The 21310-nt window shown below is 47.6% G+C and overlaps 1 protein-coding gene across 1 annotated transcript in view; it reads left to right on the top strand.

Annotated features, from left to right (window-relative positions):
* The window catches only part of MYH16 (myosin heavy chain 16), a 57023-nt gene extending 35956 nt beyond the window's left edge, over nucleotides 1-21067 (top strand). The window contains exons 28-44 of the mRNA XM_037028414.1: nucleotides 94-150; nucleotides 791-877; nucleotides 2729-2974; nucleotides 3434-3551; nucleotides 4850-4977; nucleotides 5325-5521; nucleotides 6982-7114; nucleotides 7916-8132; nucleotides 8919-9055; nucleotides 9155-9258; nucleotides 11770-11962; nucleotides 12917-13120; nucleotides 14128-14253; nucleotides 15280-15450; nucleotides 16267-16467; nucleotides 17488-17715; nucleotides 21034-21067. Of these exons, the coding sequence (XP_036884309.1) occupies nucleotides 94-150; nucleotides 791-877; nucleotides 2729-2974; nucleotides 3434-3551; nucleotides 4850-4977; nucleotides 5325-5521; nucleotides 6982-7114; nucleotides 7916-8132; nucleotides 8919-9055; nucleotides 9155-9258; nucleotides 11770-11962; nucleotides 12917-13120; nucleotides 14128-14253; nucleotides 15280-15450; nucleotides 16267-16467; nucleotides 17488-17688 (2520 nt within the window). The 3' untranslated portion in view covers nucleotides 17689-17715; nucleotides 21034-21067. The remainder of the gene's footprint in view (nucleotides 1-93; nucleotides 151-790; nucleotides 878-2728; nucleotides 2975-3433; nucleotides 3552-4849; nucleotides 4978-5324; nucleotides 5522-6981; nucleotides 7115-7915; nucleotides 8133-8918; nucleotides 9056-9154; nucleotides 9259-11769; nucleotides 11963-12916; nucleotides 13121-14127; nucleotides 14254-15279; nucleotides 15451-16266; nucleotides 16468-17487; nucleotides 17716-21033) is intronic.
* Nucleotides 21068-21310: the final 243 nt, after the last annotated feature.

Genomic DNA, 21310 nt, shown 5'->3' with positions numbered 1-21310 from the left:
TCTTAAAATAAATAAAAGGGCAAGTGGCTAAGTTTCTCCCTTCACAGGGAAAGATGACCCCCCTCAACCCTCTTCTGCTTATTTGTCCGGTAGGCCCGAATTGAGGAACTGGAGGAAGAACTGGAAGCTGAAAGGGCAATGAGGGCCAAGGTAAGAGCTATACTTCTTCTACCTTTCTTAAGTCAAAGGACCTAATGTCAGCTACAACCCAACCATAAGCAGAAACAGAGAAGAGGACAGGTTTCCAGTTGAAAGGCTTCATTGTTTCTTGAGCACCTACTGTGTGCCAGGCACTGTGCTACATGTGAACATTGATTATAACATGTGATGTGAGGCCAAGGAGAGGAGGCTGGTTCTGCTTGGGCGGGTGGAGGAGGCAACATTAGCCTGAGGACTCGAAGACTGAATTCAACGGACTGAGGCAAGGGGGTTTTCTAGGAAGAGGGGATGAAATACCACCTACCTGCACAGGTACAAGGGTGTAAAAAGAAAAGCAAAGAGTGGAGGGAGGGTTGAGGGCAGACATCCTGCAGAAATGAGGTCAGAAAGCTGATGGGAAATAAATCATAGGACACCTAAACTCCACATTCAGCCAACCTGGGCTGAGGGGTAGGATGGGCACAGAGGCCCACCCAGTGCAGAAAGAAGGACTAACAGCCTCCTTCACTGAGCGTGTAGGGTGGCAGAGAGAGTGTGGAGCTCGCCAAGTGCAGGCCCCTGGCCTCACAGACACCTGCAGGAAAAGGGTCTCATGGGTGGCTTCAGTCCATGTCATTCATTCTCACCCCAGGTGGAGAAACAACGCAGTGACCTGTCCCGGGACCTTGAAGACCTCAGTGACAGGCTAGAAGAGGCTGGGGGAGCCACATCTGCTCAGGTACCATCCTTGGGGGCCCCAGGAACCCCAATTCCTGCCTACCTGCAGGGAAAAGAGTTCTGGATGATGAGCAGTGGGATAAAGACCAGCCAGTTTTTGTTGAATTCCTGAGGCCAGCATGAGGAGAAACCCATTAGTAATAAAGAGGAGGAAAGAGAGGGGTTGGTTTGATCCACTTCCTTTTGGAGCTCCTTAGTTCAGTAGCAGTGATGGAAGCAGGGTTTGGATTGAATACAGGGGGTGGGTGTTCTAAAACACAGTGTAGTAAGAGAAAATCTGAGGTACTATAAGGACATTAGATGAGGAGTAGAAGTTTCCTATAGAAGACATACAGCTGACCCTTGAACAACACAGGTTGGAACTGCATGGGTCCACTCATACACAGCTTTTTCTCAACTGACTGCAGTTACTTGACCTGTGCAGTTAAAACCTGCATGGTTTAAGGGTCAAGTACAGTTTGTTACAGTTCCCAAGCAGAGGGGGCATACCAGGCAGAGCCACACAGGGAAGTATCAGGGTCAGTCAGGATGCAGAGGGAGGGGGAATTGTGGGCAAGAGCCTCTATATGGTTTCTAAGAAAGGAACAAGCAAGGCCTGGGAGTAGGCTTAGGTTGGCTAGTTCAGATAATTTCAGAGGGCTACGGGGCGTGGGGGCCAATTCTAGTTGTCTAGTGCCTGGGCCTGGGTGATTAGGGCAAGAGGATAGTGGCTGAGAGTATGAGAGCTGTATGCAGAGGAAGAGGTTGTGGGCTCTAGATTGGTTGATTTGTCATTGAAATTGAGTCGTTCACTATCTCTAGGGATTAGCTTATTCTGAGAGGGGGCCTTCTTTTGGAAGGCAGCAAAGCCCTGGAAGTCAGAGCACCAGAATACAGGAAATAAAGACAAGGTTAATATGGTGGGTTAACCCCACACTCCAAGAGCACCCACTAACAGGCAAGTGCCTCCTGGGGTGGAATGTGTCTTCCTCCAATCACATGAAGGCATCCTGGAGACCAGCAGAAGCCATGTGATACTCTCCTAATTTCATGTAGTCAGCTATCTTGCAAATGTGGACCCTGGGTCAGAGCAGAGAGCAGAAATAGAGTCTCTTATCACTGGGAGGCTGCTCATCTTTTCCTGTGGGCCCCCCCAATTCCACATCCTGCACCATCATCATCCTGACCATGGTCTGCTCCTTTGGGAGTTGGTCTGAATCAGGTATCCAGCTGTGGGTGGATCCTGGCAGAAAACAAAGTTGTCCCAGATAGTTTGAATGACGGGCTTTAACAAAGGGACTACCTCTAGCAGCTCGGGGAGTTCAAGAGAACAACAGTGAGCCATGAGAGCAAAAGCTATGGATGAGGGGCTTCCTGGTGGGTTCCTTCTGAAGGGTCTGAGACGGAACTGTTCTAGGCTTCTCTCCCAGCTCCTGATTGTTTGCAGTCAATCTCTGCAGCTGCTTGCTTGTTGCTGTATCATCCAGTTTCTGCCTCTATGGTCACATGGCCTTTACCTTATCTGTCTCTCTGGGTCCAAATTTTTCTCTTATTGTAAAGACAACCAGTCATCAGATTAGGGCCCACCCTAGTCCCGTATGACATTTCAACTGGTTTGCATCTGCAAAGACCTTGTTCCCAAATGAGGTCATATAAGGTATCGGGGTTGAGATTTGAACATACCTTCAACACACAACGCTATCTAAAATCCTATGGGCAGCCCACCTGGAAGTTTAGGATTGATATTTCAATCAGGACATCTCATTAGTGGGGTGCAGGAATGTCAGAGGACCATTGATCAGGTGGGCAGTGTCCACCCCAAGGAGATCAGTACCAGCCAGTCCTGCTAAGCTTTAGTACCACTCTACCCCAGATTGAACAGAACCGCAAGCGAGAGGCAGAGCTGCTGAAACTGCGGCGGGAGCTAGAGGAGGCGGCCCTGCAGAGCGAGGCAACGGCCTCCACACTGCGCAAGAAGCACACAGACTCCATGGCCGAGCTGACGGAGCACGTAGAGAACCTGCAGAGGGTCAAGTCCAAGCTGGAGAAGGACAAGCAGGTCATGAAGGCAGAGATCGACGACCTCAATGCCAGCGTGGAGACTGTGCAGAAGTCCAAGGTGAGGGAAGCCCTACCCCCAGAGCTGAGGGAAGGTGCCTGGCATTGGCTCCTGCACAAACATTTCCTGAGCCCACAGCAGGTCCCAGTCATGTTTTAGTTGGAACCAAGGTGAACCCATCACAGACCCCCACCGATTGTGTATATAACCTTGACCAAGATAAGATACATAACCTAATTGTGCCTCAGTTTCCTCCTATGTAAAATGGGGATAATAGTAATCCCTACCTCGTAGCACTGTTGAGAGGGCTAAAAACAGGGGCTGGCACATAAGAAAAACTCAGTAAATGCACACTATTAAGATTATCATTACATTAATATGAATATATCTTCAAGGAGCTGGAAACCGAGGAGGTTGCACTAGGGAAACTCAGGTGGAAGCAGGGAGGGCCTGGCCTGGGTTCCCCTAGTACCTGTGGCCTGGCCCCATTTCCCCACTGGATGCATTCTTCCTGAGCAGATAAATGCCGAGGCCCACGTCCGAAAGTTGGAAGATAGCTTATCAGAAGCCAATGCCAAGGTGGCTGAGCTGGAGAGGAACCAGGCAGAAATCAATGCCATCAGGACCCGCCTCCAAGGTGAGTTCGGTCCCCACTGCAGCTTCCTGAGGAACAGTGCAAGGAATGGAAGAGGGATCTGCAAGCAAACTGAAAGAATACCTAGGTTGTCTCCCCAGAGCTTTCTTGGTTTTGGAGAATTCACATCCTCTGTGATGAGACAAGATTTTATTTTACCCTCCGAGTGTCCCAAGTCACAGTTTGACAGGGTAAAATAGAGAGCCAAAGCAGTTCTCCCAAGCAGGAGAAGACAGGGAACCAAGCAGGGTAAAATAGGGCATCCTTTCCCAAGCGTCCTGTGAGATCAGCAGGAGGGGCAACCATACGGACACTTTATAAATATTTCAATACATGACCCACATACTAAGGTAAAGCAAACGTGTGTCACTAATCAGGGAACCAGAAGAATAATGCTGCCTTTGAAGAGCACAGGGGGCTGGGATTTACTGATACATAGCAGGGAAAGGAAGGCTTAAGGAACTTTGCGAAGTTACATATAAAACTGGTCAGTGTCCTACAGGACACCAATACTGCCACCTCTGGGTTTGGGTTCGGTTTTGTTTTTCTATTAGAAGAAATCCTTTACGTCTCTGGGACTTAAATAATGTGGAACTTACCACTATACTTAACCTTGCAGAGGCTGGCTCTAACCAGCATGAACAGTAAGTCAAGCAAAGGTGCCCTCCCTGAGGGAAGTTAACACTCCTTGGGGGAGCCAGTCAGACGAGCTCCACCGTGACAGCAGGGAACCTGCAGGCGTCCTTCAGCCCCATTTCCCACACCCTGAACACACGTGAAAATCAGTATCCCCACTGGACACATGAGAAAAGGGAAGCTCCGTGAGATGAAGTGACAAAACTAATGACTCGAAGAGCAGAACCGGAAGCCCTGATCTTCCTTTCTGACTCATGCAGCTCTTCCCGGCCTCCAGCCCCAGCGATCAGACCACGAATGACAGGAGTGTGGCAGGTTCTGGGACTGTGACAAATACAGTTTAGAAAGCACACACTCTACCCCACTGTCTTCTCCAGACTCCTTTGCTGTATCTCCAGCCAGGGGTCAGGTCTTCATTAAAAGAAGCCTTTTACCCCATGCAAGTCACTAAGATGCTGGCAACTCTGGGAAACTTGCTCTACTCCCAGGATGATTTAATTGGGGGGGTGGCTGGTGTGGCGGTCACTGTGCTCCCCATTCCAGCTTAGTCGGCCACACCACCATACTTCCTGGGCACTTTTGGGAGCACTGCCCTGGGGGACCCCAGCATCTGGGCTGGGGAGCCAGATCTTCATCTAATATTTCTCCATTTTCTTCTCACCCAGCCGAAAATAGTGAGCTGAGCCGGGAATATGAAGAGTCGCAGAGCCGGCTCAATCAGATCCTGCGGATGAAGACCTCGCTGACATCGCAGGTGGACGATTACAAGAGGCAGCTGGATGAAGAGTCCAAGGTTTGCTTGGGGGTAGGGGTGGCAGAGCTGCCTCCTTCAAGAAGGTTATAGACCATGAAGATATAGAAGGAACATAAACATATTTGATCCACTAGCAAGTAAAAAAGTTAACTAAAAAACAGAAGTATGCTCTGTGTGTGTATGACAAAGTGAAATTAGATAGTTTGTGGATGGTAATTGGAAAGAGACAAGGAAAATAAACCCTGATGACTGAGGTTATAGAATCATGTGTCTTTTCCCCCTTTACTTGCTGCACTGTTGAGCCAGCGTTACAAACATCTAAGTGCTGGCCCTGGGGGGTGTGGAGAGACCAATGGGCCTCTCACAGACTCATGTGGTCCCCACAGTCTCGCAGCACAGCTGTGGTGAGTCTCGCCAACACCAAGCACGACCTGGACCTGCTGAAGGAACAGCTGGAGGAGGAGCAGGGAGGCAAGTCAGAGCTGCAGCGCCTCGTGTCCAAACTCAACACTGAGGTGACCACCTGGAGGACCAAGTACGAGACCGATGCCATCCAAAGGACCGAGGAGCTGGAGGAGACCAAGTGAGCTCACCCTGTGCCACGACAGGGGGGAAGGCCAAGCGGGTGGGTGGGTGCTAGCAATCTCACCATCAGCCACAGCTGAGGCCAGGGCCATGCCCAGGAGAAGGCTGTTCACTGGCTCCTCTTAAAGGGGGGAGATGAGTGTCTGGACAGGGGAGCCCACTGCCTGCACTGGCCACCTTCGGGTACCATCTTCAAGGGCTCTCTCACCTACATCCTCTGCCTTGAAGTGCTCAGGCTCAGACAGGGAAGTCAGAAGCAGGGGCTCCTGCTCTGGGCAGGGCTTCTCTGCCTCTGAAGTGCATAGGAAGCCTCCACAGTCCCCTGTGGGGGATGATACCGGCAGTACACAGACCACACTCAGTGGCAAAGGTTTCCACTCTGCCTTTCCTCAGCTCTGTGGTAGATGTCTTCAAGTCCTTTGAGCTTTATTCCTCATTCACAAACTAGAGAAGTGGACGCTCTGCTTGATGGGCCTGACGAAATAAAAGTGGACATGCTGTGAATGTGGCCCTCAGCTGCCCTTTTGCATAAGAAAAGGCTGCTTGGGTGCCCAGGGGCCACACAGCCAGGGAAGCCCTACGTGTGAGCCACCCTGTGCCAGGCATGAAGGGGACCCCAGCCTGCTTGCCGAGCCTTCCACTCACTGGAATTTGTGGTGACAGGACAGCAATAACCACAGTGCCTTCCAGCTGACACAAATTTTTAATCTAAAATCTCTCCATGTATTGAGCCTAAATCTGCCTCCCTGTAGCTTCCACTTCCTGCCTTCCAGCCCTTTTCTACTTTCTATTTCGAGCTGCCTGCTCTCACTCTGAGCTGAACCTAAACCTCCATCCCTCATCTCTCTCTGCCTGGTACTTCTTCCACAGACACCCACACACAGGGCCATTGTCCTCCCTCCCTCAGGTCTTTGCTCACGTGTCCCCTTCCCTGCTTTATTTTCTCCATAGTACTATGTCCATATGCTGTGTGTTGCCTGTCCCGGTCTAGAACAGAACTAACATAAGGACAGAGATCTGGGAGTCTTTTATTCACTGCTACTTCCTAATGCCTAGAACAGGCGTGTCGAACTCATATTCACCGGGGGCCACATCAGCCTCCTGGTTGCCTTCAAAGGGCCAAATGTAATTTTAGGACTGTGTAAATGTAACTGCTCCTTAACCAGGGGCAAGGAGCTCAGAGCTGCCGCTGGGAAGAAACAAGGTGCCAGGCCGGATAAGACAAGGTGGAGGGCTGGGTTCGGCCCTTGGGCCTTGTGTTGGCTACCTGTGGCCAAGAACAATACTTGGCATACTATTTATTGAATTAATGAATGGAGAGTGGTTGTTTCCTCTACACACTCTACATTCTGTCTGCATCTCTTCCATCATGACACCAGATCTTAGCGCCACACCCCGGGCGCCCCTGCCTGTGGGCTCCTATGTTTCCTTAATAGCCCCTCTTTCCCTCATTCACAGGAGGAAACTGGCCGCCAGGCTCCAGGAAGCAGAAGAGACAGCTGAAGCTGCCCAGGCAAGGGCTGCGTCCCTTGAGAAAAATAAACAGAGACTCCAGGCAGAAGTTGAGGACCTCACCATTGACTTGGAAAAGGTCAGGGTGTCAAAAGTTCAAAGGCTGCCTATTTGCCAGTTCCAAGGGCCCACGGGGACCTGGATGAGACTTAGCACGTGTCTGGGGTGATCGGGAAGAAACAGTGGCCCATGAGGGTGAAACATAAGGTTTGCATACAGGCTCACTAGACACAGGATCCTGCTTGAGTATGTGTTTCCATGTACTCATAATTCTAAGATCTTAACACTCAACAAGACACTATTTAAATAGATCCATGACAAGGGTAAAACAGTCTCAGTAAGTCATTTTACACATTGTCCCTGTTCCCTTTTCTCTCACAGAAACCACATCCCACAGTTCATATGGCTAAATAGTCCTCTTTGCATCCCTGATTCAGACTGTTTTGCCAGTCTCCAGCCGAATTAAATAAGATTTCCAGTGCACACACCAACCTGGTCTGGGTCCAGACAGGACCATTGCTTCATGCCAGCTGTGAGGGGCTGAAGGACGCATTGCAGGGAATTGGGTGAATGCCATAAATCTGGGAGGGAGGTTGTGGCCCAGATTCCTCATTCTATACCTGAAAAAATTCTAGCTTAAAAAGATAAGGTAGACCACCTGAGGCCACATCTAGTAGCAGAAGTTTCAGAACTGGCATGGAGCTCTTGCCTGTCTCCCTAGTCTGTGTTTGCGCCAGAAATGTTGAATTATATCCTAATGCCCGAGAGGTCTGTGGTCATCAGAGTCCTCGAGGAAGGAGAGCAAAGAAGGGAGGGGGCAGAAGGAGGGGAAAGGGGCAGAAAAGTCAGACCCTCAGAGACTATCCCTGCCTCTCCCTAGGCCAATGCCGCAGCTGCTGCCCTGGACAAGAAGCAGCGGGTCTTTGACAAGATGCTGGCTGAGTGGCAGCAGAAGTGCGAGGAGCTGCAGGTGGAGCTGGACAGTTCACAGAAGGAGTGTCGCATGTACATGACTGAGAGTTTCAAGATCAAGACAGCCTATGAGGAGTCCCTGGAGCACCTTGAGTCAGTGAAGAAGGAGAACAAGACTCTGCAGGGTGAATCCAAGGGCAGGCGGGTGGGCCTACAGGGGCAAAGACACAGGCAGGGCCTCCTTCCTCCCCCAAAAGTGCACATCATGGGTTAGCACTTGACACACAGTAGGTACACAATAAATGTTTGTTGACTGGCTGGCAAGCACTTTGTAGAAGCACTTGAGCATTCAGTAATATAACTTCAGGCAGTTGAGTTACTTAAATTTTCTGTGCCTTAGTTTCCTCGTCTATAAGATGGGGAAATAATACAGCCTTCCTTATTAGATTGTTGTGCAATTAAAATATGATAAAATATGTCAAGTCTTCATGTAGCAGAGTAGCTGGCACAGATAAGGGCTCAACAGATTTTATTTGAGCCCTAACATCTGTCATACATAAATAATATACATATGCATGTCTATTTATTATGTATAAGAGTTTGGGGCTGGAATTTGAGACTTGGGGGTATTGTGTGGAGAGTGTCTCTAAGAAAGGAAGGCCTTGTGCATAGAACTGACAGACCCTGGGGGCCCTGGGCACTGGCCCTAAAGCTATTCCTTGCTGGCTTACTCTTCTCTGGGCTTCAGCCTCTCATCTATAAAGACAGGAGCTTGGATCCACTGTTCTCCAATGTTCAAGCCCCGATGCTCTGTGAGTCTATGATCTGAAGTATATGGCTTCTCTTTTCAGAGAGTGAGGCTAGGAGTGCCTGCTTCTGGCCCCAGTGCAGAAATGTCTGGTCCACGTGCCATGACCCTGAAACGCTCATAGTCCTCATGTGCCTTATTAACAAGAATATTTTTTTCTCAGAGGAGATAAAGGAGCTGATTGATCAGCTGGGTGAGGGAGGAAGGAGTGTGCATGAGCTGCAGAAGTTGAAGAAAAAATTGGAGATTGAAAAGGAAGAACTCCAAGTGGCCCTGGAGGAGGCTGAGTCTTCCCTGGAGGTAACCTCATGGCTGTTTGGGGATCTTTGGGGGCTGAATACTGGGCCAGGAACCACACACATGCTTAGCCAGAAAGACTGATGTTTACATTCCTGGCAGGTTGAAGAAAGCAAGGTGATTCGAATTCAGCTGGAACTGGCTCAGGTTAAAGCTGACATCGACCGAAGAATTCATGAGAAAGAAGAAGAATTTGAAGCTACAAGGTACGGTGCTGAAAGGATGGGAGGGCGACTTTGGTAGCATAATGGAGCAGAGCCCAGAAACCTGGTTTCTGCCACCTACTGGTCATGTGACCTTGGGCAATTTAGTTGAACCTCAGTTTCTGCATCTGTTCAATAGAAATTATACAGATGAGGTTTACAAACACTTTGAAATGTCGTACATTAGTGATTCACCACAAAACTTCATGAGACAATAATCCATTTCAAAAATGGGCAAAGGACTTGAATAGACATTTCTCCAAAGAAGATATACAGGTGTCCAATTAGCACGTGGAAAGATGTTCAAGATCACGAGTTATTAGGAAAGTGCAAATCAAAACTCTAATTGCCATATTTTTCCATGTGTAATGTATACCCACATTTTTGTGTGCATTATATATACATGGGATTATTATAGCCATTATTATACCCATGGTATGTAATTATTATACCCATGTATAATGTATATCCTTACTTTTCCCTCAAAAATTTGAGGGAAAATGCACATTATATATGGCAAAATGCGGTACATACCACCTCACACCCATTACAAAGGCTACCATCTAAAAAATAGAAACTAACAAGGGTTGGTGAGGATGTGGAGAGACAGGAGCCCTTGTGCACTGCAGTGGGAAGGTGAAATGGTGCAGCTGCTGTGGAAAACAGGACGGGGATTCAAAGGTGAGCAAAGGACTTGAATAGACATTTCTCACAAAATTTAAAATAGAATTACCATACGATCTAGCAACTCCACTTCTGGATATATACCCAAAATAATTTAAAGCAGGGTCTAAAAGAGATATTTGTACACCCACATTCATAGCAGCTTTATTCATAACAGCTAAAATGTAAGGAGCAACCCGAATGTCCGTTGACAAATCAGTAAATAAAATGTGATATATACATACAATGGAATATTGTTTAGCCTTAAAAGAAGAAGGGGATTCTAATACAGCACACAATATAGATTAACCTTGAAGGCATTATTCTGAGTGAAATAACCTAGTTATAAAAAGGACAAATATTGTATGATTCTGTTTATATGAAGTTTTTAGTCAAAATCATAGAGGAAGAATGTAGGTGTTTGCTGAGGGCTGGGGGAGGGAGGAAATGAGGGAGTTATGTTCTAATGGGTGCAGAGTTTCAGTTTTATGAGATGAAAAGAGTCTAGGGATGGGTGGTGGTGGTGGTAGCACAGCATTATGAATATATTTAATACCACTGAACCGTACACTTAAAAATAGTTAAGAGAGTAAATTTGGATGTGTGTACTTAGCCACAGTAAAAAAAATCAGAAAGAAATCTGTGAGGTATGTTATGAAGAGTAAATGAAATTGTAGGTATGAAAGCATATTGTGAGGAGAAGTCCAATGACTCTACAGCCAGTAGGCTACACCTGAACCTCACCCCAAATTTCTAGCTATGCCACTATGAGGTGTGCATGTAAAATGGGATGTTTTTATACGTGTGCAACAGTTTTATTAAGATATAATTCAAATACCACCCTCACTGGTGTGGCTCAGTGGATTGAGTGCTGGCCTGTGAACCAAAGGGCCACCAGTTTGATTCCCAGTCAGGGCACATGCCTGGGTTGCAAGCCAAGACCACAGTAGGGTGCACCCAAGAGACATCTACACATGGATGTTTCTCTCTCTTTCTCCCTCCCTTCCCCTCTTTAAAAATAAATAAATAAAATATTTAAATATATATATAATTTATATACTCTACAATTTACCCATGTTAAGGAAAAAACTAAGTGGTTTTTAGTTGTTCAACTATCACTACAATTTTAAAACATTTCCATCCCCTCCCCAACAAGATCTCGCATCATTTAGCAGTCATACCCCACTTCTCCCCTCTACCAGCACTATCCCCAGCCCTAGGCAACAACTAATCTACCTCCTGTTTCTTCAGATTTGCCTGTTCTGGACATTTCATATAAATGGAACACTGCAATATGTGATCCTTTGTGACTGGATGCATTGAATCCCATATTAATAATATTAAGACATGAATGTCTTTCTGTTTATTTAGATCTTTTTAATTTTTTCAACATGTTTTGTGGGTTTTGCTTGTATTTATTCTTAAGTCAAAGTGAATCCTGATTTTGTTCATATTTGAGAATATCATGATACCCTTGCCCATATCTGGACATTGAATACACCTCAAGGTGCTGCAAATCCAGCAACGTGACTGGATATAGTGGATATTCATGGGTGTAGTGGAGATGAAGAGAGTGTGGGGCAGGTGACAGGATCTTAACATGCTAATCATTCATTTGCCTCAATGAAAAAAATGGCTTATTTAACATATAAATGATCTCCTCTGGTCCCCTCCTATAAAAGGAGATTAATGAAGCTTATATGAGGGCTTTATGGAAATGTTTATTATGTTGATTATAACAAAATTAATATATAATAAATATAATCAATTAATGATTATTGTTTTGAAGAGAGATATAGCATAGACTGAACTGGTCCAGCACACTGACACCTTCTCTGCTTGGACTTGCAGGAAGAACCACCAGCGGGCCATCGAGTCTTTGCAGGCCAGCCTGGAGGCGGAAGCCAAGGGCCGGGCAGAGGCACTTCGGCTTAAGAAGAAGATGGAGACTGACCTAAATGAGATGGAAATCCAGCTGGACCATGCCAACAAGAACAATAGCGAACTTGTGAAGACACTGAAAAGGCTACAACAGCAAATCAAGGTAGTGATCTGGGAGGGGGAAGAACTAATCAACCATCAAGCCAACCCCAAGCCTACAGGCTTACAGGAAGCCAACACCATGCATGTCTTCAGCTAGGATACAGGCATGACAGTGAGAACATGGGGTTGGCTTGGCCAAGGCTGGCCATCCAGGGAGCAGGAGACGTGGAGACTGTATAAGTGAGAGGCCCCAACCACCAAAGTCCGTATCCTGGACCACTGGAATAGGAGAAAAAAGGAGGAAAACAGAAAGTTGGACCTGTCTTGATTTTTTAAATCATTTTTATTTACTATTGATGATTTCAGACATAGAAAAATAAAAAATATAAAGACCCATGTACCCACTACTTACTCACCTTCAGAAATAGACACAAATAGAGTTGAGATCCTTTGTCACTCTTCCTCATCAGTCTGGTCTTTACAGCTCGAATAGCTGGAGCCACACATCCAAAACATGTTTATTGGAGACCTCCCCTTGCCGGGTGCTGTATTAAGTGCTAGAGGCAGAGAATGGACAAAACAAAAACTATCTCAGTAGATAAACAATAAGCAACACATAAATAAAAAACATGGTTTTAAAAAAATGGTAAGTGATGGAGAAATAACAAAACAGGGGAAGGAAGATGGTGATAAGCCAAGGGAAGGTGTAATTGTCAAAGGTTGTTGAGAAAGGCCTCCCTGAAAAGGTCCTGCTGTGAACACCAGATGTTCTGTTACCAGTAAAGCCTTGACCTCATGATGACCCCCTGCTGGACGAATCCTCTGGTCACCTGTACCATGACCCAGCTACACCTCAAGTAGGCTGAGAACTCCCCGAGGGCAGGTCTACACCTCACATTCTCTTACTCTGTGGCCTCCACTTCCCTACCACCCCGATCCTAGCACCCTCCTGAGCCAGCTCTGGCCATCCCCAGGCTGTGAGATGGGCTCAGGTCGTGTCCTCTTGCCCCCCCAGGACTTGCAGGTCCAGATGGACGAGGATGCCAGGCAGCACGAGGAGCTGCGGGAGCAGTACAACCTGCAGGAGAGGCGCCTGAGCCTGCTGCAGACGGAGCTGGACGAGGTACGCTCAGCCCTGGAGGGCAGCGAGCGCTCTCGCAAGCTGCTGGAGCAGGAGGTGGTGGAGATCACAGAGCGACACAACGAGGTCAATGTCCAGGTAAGACAGTGGCTCCCTGGGGAGTGCCATGCAAACTCACACGGGGCAGAGAATGGTGCCCAAACCTTATGGGCTCCCCTCAGAACTCAGAGGCAGCTAGTGTCCTCATTTGTCAAGGCCTCAGAACTCACCTGCAGAGCTTTTTTTGGTTTTGTTATGGTAAATGATAATAACATAAAATGGACCATCCTCGCCATTTTTCAGTGTACGGCACAGTGTGTTAACTACATGTACACAGTGTGTAGAGCTCTTATAGACAGACTTCTGGAGTCTTCCCTGGACATTCTGATCCAGTGGGCTTATGGTGGGACCTCAGAAGGCTAAACTTTTAGAAACTTCTCAGAAGATTCTGATTCTTAAGCCAATTTTAAGAACCCCCCGTATAGGTGAAGCTAGAACTTCAGAACTAAAAGGGATCAAAAATATTCCAAAGTCTGACACTCCTTTGCAAATGAAAAAACATGGCCCAGAGAGCTGAGTGGTTTATCCATTGTCAACATGGAGACACCTGTCAGCTACTAGCGATAACACCAGTACCACTTACTACTCACAGTGCAGTCCTTGATGTGCGTGGCTTAATCCTTACTCATGATCTCATTTGAATTCACCAAAAGAAAAAAAGTGTACATGGGACACATAGGAGTTATCCCATTTAGAGACAAGTAAACTAAAGCCTAGAGGTGAGGAACTTATCCACATAGGTGGAAGTACCCAACCTTGAACCTGGGTTTTCCCAGTTTTCCCACCTCTGAGTTCAGGATTGTTCTACAGCTGCCATCCTCCCCAGGCCTAAATAATGTTATTCCTGGCCTCCTCGTGAGGCGTGTTCTGCTCTGAAACTCAGAGAAGAATACAGGGGAGAGATCCTCACCCCAAGCAGGGTCCCAGAGGTATCACCTGTTAGGGGATCTCGCAAGCGTGTCTGGGAGACGGTCAGTTTCCATCCTGGAAACAGAAGGGCTGTGTGGACTCCTGTCCCACAGTGATTCCTTCATTTCCCCCTCCAGAACCAAAGCCTCCTGGTGGTCAAGCGCAAACTGGAATCAGATGTCCAGCGCATCTCCAACGAGCACGAGGAGCTCATCAGCGAGTTCCGTTCAGCGGATGAGAGGGCCAAGAAAGCCATGACGGATGTAAGTGTGTGTGCTGTCTGCTGCTGGTGGGAGGGGCCTGGGCACGCCATGCCAGGCCACCTGCTAGGGACCCAGCTACCATAGACAGGGAAGGCCAGCCCCCACCCCATGAGTCACTATGGAGTCCTGGCACTCTGCCAGTAGGAATGTGGCCCCTGCTCAGAGGAGTACAAAGTCTGGGGGAATACTTACACGCTACAGATGATCATATGAGAGATGAGCATGTGTGTGGCCTAGGGACACAGACCAAAGGAGCCATGGATGCAGGCTCATCTGGGCAGGCTTTTGGCAAGGAGGAACAAACCAGCCCTGTAGGGAGGGTTAGTGAAAGGGAAATGGCTGCTGTGCCCAGGGACTCTGGGGTGGTTGTTGGCAAGCTGTGCTGCCAAGTGTTTTTACCACAGCATCGCTTTGGGCACTCACACGCTGCACCTTGAGTGGTAGATACTATGTATCCCACTTTAGGACTGAGAAAATACAGATTTTTCTTGGCAGCCTTCTCACACTTAATTGAAATGTCAGGAGGTTGGGAACATCTGGTCTAATTTGGTGGTATGTCCTGAGAGCATAGATACATACAGAGCACAGAGTAGGTCCTCCATTAATATTTGTGGAACGAATGTAAGAATGAGTGGGTGAAATGACTTGCCCAAGGTCACACAGGGGCTGGGTACAGACCTTCATCTTCCTACTCCAGATGTGTGCTTTGCCCACCCTCCATGCTGCCCCCTTCTTGGAGGAGACAGCAAAGAGACTGGCTGGAGAGCACAAGGCTGGTGGAGTCTACAGGACTGGAAGGCCTAGTTGCGAGTGCAGGAGCCTGCCTCCTCCCGGTGTATATGGAAGGATATGGGAGCATGGAGCACCCTTCCACCAAACCCCAGCAGTGTGTCAGCGAGGTCTACAAGTCAGCCACTTGGTTTCCCAGAGACTGGGAGACAAGGTCCCTTGTCACTCAAAGGTACCAGGAGCCTGGACGGAGACCCAGCTCCAGCTCGAGCGAGCTCTTCTCCTTGTCTCCCACAGGCAGCCCGCATGGCAGAAGAGCTCCGACAAGAGCAGGACCACTGCATGCACCTGGAGAAGATCAAGAAGAACTACGAGATCACCATCAAAGACTTACAGGCCAAGATGGAGGAGGCTGAGCAGCTGGCTCTAAAAGGAGGGAAGCGCACAATCATGAAGCTGGAAACCAGGGTGAGGGCAACACAGAGCTGAGTCAGGAGAGAGAGAAGGGAGATGTGGCCAACCTGGAGGAGGGAGGAGGTCTTTTCCTGCAAAAACCTGCCCAGCATTTGATGAGGAATTGGGTTATTTCAGAGCTGGGAAAGAAAAAGAAATTGAGACAACAGCTCTCATTTATTTACACAAAGGTCTCCTCTCCCTGTCATCTTTCCCTCAGAATGTCCTTGGGCCCCAAGCAGAGCAGTTTCCAATATTCTTCCTCTTTCTTTGTTCCCCGTGTTGGTTTCCAACATTATTCCCCTCGTATTACTTACATAAAACAAGTCTTTTTTAGGATTTTATTTATGTATTTATTTTTAGACAGAGGGGAAAGTGGGGGAGAAAGAGAGAAAGAGAAACATCGATCAGTTGCCTCTCATATTCACCCCAACTAGGGGCTGAACCTACAACCCAGGCATGTGCCATGACCAGGAATCAAACCCATGACATTTTGCTTTGTGGAATGATGGCCAACCAACTGAGCTCTACCAGTCAGAGCACACACCTTAATCTTTACTTCAGAGAATGTTAGAGCTGGAAGAGCCCAGGAGGTTTGGTCACATTTCCTGACCCTTGCCACCTCTGTTTCCCAGAGGAGGAAATTTGAAGCTCAGGGAAAGTCATCATCTGACAACTACATCAGGGCCCTACCTTCCTGCCCAGGGCTCATCTGCTCACCTCTGAGAGGGAAGTGGACAATGTAGCCACAACACCCCTATTCAAAGTCATTGAGCTCTGAAGTTCAAAAACATACATTCCCTCAGCCACATTCCTCTCTTCCTTCCTCAGATCAAGGAACTAGAGACAGAACTGGATGGTGAGCAGAAACGGCATGTGGAGACGGTCAAGACTCTGCGGAAGAATGAGCGTCGCCTCAAAGAGCTGGTCTTCCAGACAGAGGAGGACCACAAGACCAACCAGCGTATGCAGGAGCTGGTGGAGAAGCTGCAGAACAAGCTGAAGGTCTACAAGCGGCAGATTGAAGAGGCGGTAGGTGGTTCCCAGGCGTCCCTAATTCCCCCTCCCTTCCCAACCCAGGTCTCTAGGCTTGATTAGAATTAACCACAGGGAAGGAATAAAGTACTGGCCGAAAGACAACTCCCATGAGTTCCATGTCCACGGCACTGCATCCTCGCCATCATGTTGAAAGTGGACTGGCAACAAGAACATGTAAAAACTAAGCTCACCCTCTAAGAACACCTGTGTTCATTGACGTCCCTCTGCAGGGTGTGCTCTAACACTGGGGAAGGTCTCAACTCCCTGTGTCCTGCTTCCCCTGCCACTGTGGCCTCTGCCAAGACAGTCTCTCCCTCCTGGTCACACTGTTAAACACAAGGACCCACCCTTCTTTGGTCCTCTTGATACAGGGCAGGAAAGCTGATATTTTTAGTACATTTCACAGGTGAGTAAACAGCTCAGTGTGGGGTATTTATGTTATCTTATTCAATGTTAAAGTCAAAGTCAAATGGTTAGCAAATGGTGGCTTCAAGTCTCAATCCTACACCACCATCACCCAAGACATAGATATTGGACTTTGCTCTCATTTGCTGCAAGTTCTGGAGCCACCACACTGAATCAGTCAGCCACCCGTCCACCCAGTGCCCTTCCCCAGTGTAAAGCCCGGGCGTACAGTACATGTGGTCTAAACAAAACAACTACGACTCTACTGAGCAGATAAGGGGATGGGAAATGTGTGGCAAGGGCTAGGAGAAGCGCTAAATCCACAACTTCAAAGGGAGGCCCAATGACTAATGCTTAAAACCACAAATGACAGAAGCCACAAAAGAGCCTATTTGATTTAGAAATATGGATGTCAAGGCCAAAAAGAATCAGCTAAGAGTGTTGAAGGTGGTTGTCCATGGTAAACTGGAAGAAGACCCCAACCTGGGACTGCTGTGTTTTGCAACAAGCCTTATAGAACAGTCATGCTCTTAGATGACACCGCAGAATGGATCCCATTAACCAGAACAAGCCAGGTTCCCACCCATTTCCACTGTGTCTTTGTCACAGGAGGAGCAGGCCAACCAGACCTTGGCTCGCTACAGGAAGACTGTGCACGAGCTGGATGATGCCGAGGAGCGGGCCGGCATAGCGGAGACTGCTCTGAACAAGCTGCGCACCAGGCACCGTGTGGCTGGCAAGGGCATCACCTCCGTGGAAATCATCCAGGTGTCCAAGACGGGCTCCTCCAAAACCCTTTCTGAGGAATGAGGTTATCCACGTTCCAGCCCACAGCCGGCAGGTATGGCTTCCACTCAGAATGGTCATGTTCCTAGTTCACCTTTTCTGCTCCTGCTTTGCCCCTTCAGACTTCTGTGCGTCCTGGCTTCCAGTCGGCCATGCCCTGATCACACACAATGGGAACCCCGAAGTCTTCTCCATCCCTTCATCTGCAACACGTCTTCTCTAGAATCTGACAGCATCTCAGACGTGATGCTGTCCACCTGAACCACGGGTGCTGGTAGTCGTCATGCACCCCCATCTGAGGGGAAGCTCGTTGAAAGTAGGCCCCATGTCTGATGATGCCACTTGACAGCAGGCCTGGTGAACAGGTGCTAAGTCCTAGCTCGTTTTCAGTGGACAACCACAGAGATATTCACAAGCTTATAGGCAATGGACATTCATCTTTCATAGCCCCCACAATGTCATTATTCTTGAGGATTTTGTCAATACTGGTTGAATTTAGATTTCTAACCTTAAGGAAATAATAATTGCACAACCACTTCTTGAGCACTGAGGATAGGTGGGGCTTTAGGGGATGATTTAAAATAGTCCATTCTTATTTTCCTTACTTCAGAGCCATTTAGAAAGAACACAGGAGACCAATATGTAAAAACTTTTATGCTATGGTTCTAGATTGAGAATTTAATGTGTGTCCCTCATGGGCATCCTTGGACTTCACCCCAGAATTAAAGGCACCTGCAGAACTTAAGCACTTAAGAACCACAGCCCCGCTCCCTGAGGGGCAGCCCACACTCCACGGGGAAGAACAGCCAGAATTCGTCAGCCCTGCAGGTAGATCCAAAAGAAGACACTGGATGGGCTTCACCCCTGCCTCCCTGGTTCCTTCTTCCAAATGTGAGATAAATCATTCCTCGTCCCAGAAGAGAAGAAAGGGAAAGGAGAGGAGAGAGGCAAACATGATTCTGGGACAATGGTCCTCAAAATGTAGTCCTTTGGACAAGCAGCAACATCAGTATCACCTGGGAAGTTGTTAAAAATGCAAATTCTTGGGCTTCATTCGCTCAGACCTACTGAATTAGACGCTCCCGAGGGAGGCCCAGCATATGTGGTTTAACCAACCCTCCAGGTGATTCAGATGTATGATCAAGTTTCAGAACCAAATACTATGGCAGAAATTGTCCCTTAGAAAAACACTGGGCCAGGGAACAGAGGTTTTGCCCACTTTTACAGGAGCCAAGCATATGGTATATATTTTTTAGTCTTATTTATCTTGTGAGGTAGGTACGTCTCTTTCAAGTGAGGAAAAGAATAAAGAAGCTCATAGATGTTCAGTGACTCGATCCTGGTCATCCAAGCCCCATGCTATGAAAAGGCAAGCTGTCTTAATTGCTGTGAAGATTGAAAAAGCTGCCCTCGATTTAGGATTAATCAGGACAACTCAAGGTCAAGGATTTGAGTTAGGTTAGAGAGGCAGGGAGCTGGAGTCTCAGTGCTGATGTGCGAACAATGTTCAACCTCCATGGATTCTGGGAATTTTTTCTGGCCTTGTATTCGAGCATCTGGTGGAATCAGCCCTCAGTCAGAGTAAGGTTCCTCACTCACTTATAGCCATCTTGCAGGACTGGGTCAATTGGGTTTTAGCCAAAAGCGGCAACCCCATTGACATTTGAATTCAAACTGAGCCTGCTCTTCCCGTTTGCTTAGGGAGGTAAGAATAGGACGCAGAATCTTTCTGATAATTCCCTAACTCTTAAACAATGGTTAGGCCAGGAAATTAAGTTAAACCAGAGGCTTGCTTCTGGATGAGTCCTACTGTTAATGTGTAACCATCTCCTTTCAGGAAAAAAAAACCTGAGAAGAGTTCTTGTTAATTTCTCACCTTGGCAAGGGTTACTCATAAGGTTTCCTGCACTCAACAGAATCAGAAGGCATTCCAGCTCCTTCCACCTGTTAAGTCTTGGCCTCTAGAATTAGACACCTCGTAAGGCACAACCCCTGCCTTGGCTTGGTGATTGTTTATTCCTGCAGCCTGCTGGCGCTGGTCCAATCGCTCTCTCTCCACACGACTGTGCCAATAACATGCAGAGGTTATAAGGCTGGGGCCCTTGGGGTCTGTTTTCTCCATGTCTTGATTCATCTGCACTTTCTTATCCCATTTCCCCTTGTTGGTCGTAGGGCCAGATATGCCATCTGCAGCCATGAGATACCCTAAGCACACTAGTACATGGGTCAGCACTGAGTCAAGATACCACAGTTTAGTTTTCCAAAGTGGCATTATACTCAGTTCCACAAATATCTACCAAGCTGTGAATACGGGCTAGGCCTATACTATGGGATACTGAGATGAATAAAACCACCCTCCCTAGTGGAGCTCAGAATCCAGTAGACAGGTAAGACGCACACATCAATTACAATAAGGTTGTGAGCAAGTGTTCTGTGATGTGGTGTTTGCATCTCATGGAAAGGGATCACAGGGAAAAGCGACTGGTTCAACCTGGAGAGACTGGGTGGATGTGACCTGTATGAGAATCTAGAGCATGCCACTCGCTGGGCAGGGCCTGCTTTTTACCTTCTAAGACAACAGAAATACAGAAACTGAGAGGAAGTTTTTAGAAATTTTTATAGCAGTTGAGTCTACATGACATCCAAGGACATGGTCAGTGTATTTTATAAATGTATGTCTCTGATATCGAAATAAATGAAAGTGAAAAAACATTTCATGGAAATTAAAAATAAATAAAACTGATCCCATGCCAGGTAAGGGAAGGGAAGAAGGAACTTCCAGACACAAGGCCCAACAGGTGCAACAGTGCGTGGGTGGAATTCACACAAGGGTGCATCATGACTGGAGAAAAGGGGTTCATGATGAGGCAGGAGTGATGGCCGGTGTGGGAGATGAAGCCAGAGGGATAGGCATGGGTGAGACTGTGAAAGACTAGGTTGCTCGCAAATATTCCATAACCTCCATAGGAAATCTTGCTAATTTTCAAAATCCATTTGTGGCATGCAGTGAGCAGTAACTTTTCTTTCTTGGGAAGACACATCACAACAGCAAAACAAGCCTCTTGGGCCCTCGTGAGACAACACAGGCAGGCTCATGGTGAGCACTGTATCCCGGGGACTGCACGCTGGTCTTTCAATGTCCTATGTAGAGTTCAGACCTGCCTGAGCACACCAAGCCCAAAGAAAGTTCCCCTAAACCATCACAACCCTACACAGAATGAGCCAGTTATGACCCAGTGGTGTCCACTACAAGGAAGAAAGCCTGTAGAAGCAGCCCAGGCATTTTTCTAGCAAGAGGGGCAAAAATGTCAGAACTCTCAGCTCTGCCTCACAAGGATTTCCTTACCCTCTCTCTCTTTTGTCTCCTAGGGTAATACAGATCTCAACAGCAGACCACTGAGAGGAGAAATGTATGAAAATGGAAAACTAGGTCTTCCTGAGAATGTTTACTACGCAAAGGAAAGTGCAAGCCAGAAAGAGACAGGTGCTAAAGAATGATAGCTATGGGAGAAATGGGTTCAGGAATGTGAACCCAGCCACTCGAGGGATTAAGACTAGCATGGCTTCTCTGAGACTGAATCAAGCTGTGTCAGCCCTTGGAAAACAATAACAGTGTGTCTGTTTCTGTTGAGATCATACATGTTCA

The sequence above is a fragment of the Sturnira hondurensis genome, unplaced genomic scaffold (genome assembly GCF_014824575.4).
Source record: "Sturnira hondurensis isolate 20B ecotype Veracruz unplaced genomic scaffold, ASM1482457v3 Scaffold0001509, whole genome shotgun sequence".
Taxonomy (NCBI): domain Eukaryota; kingdom Metazoa; phylum Chordata; class Mammalia; order Chiroptera; family Phyllostomidae; genus Sturnira; species Sturnira hondurensis.
The sequence above is the reverse complement of the archived record's forward strand: the minus strand, read 5'-3'. Positions and strand labels throughout refer to the sequence as shown.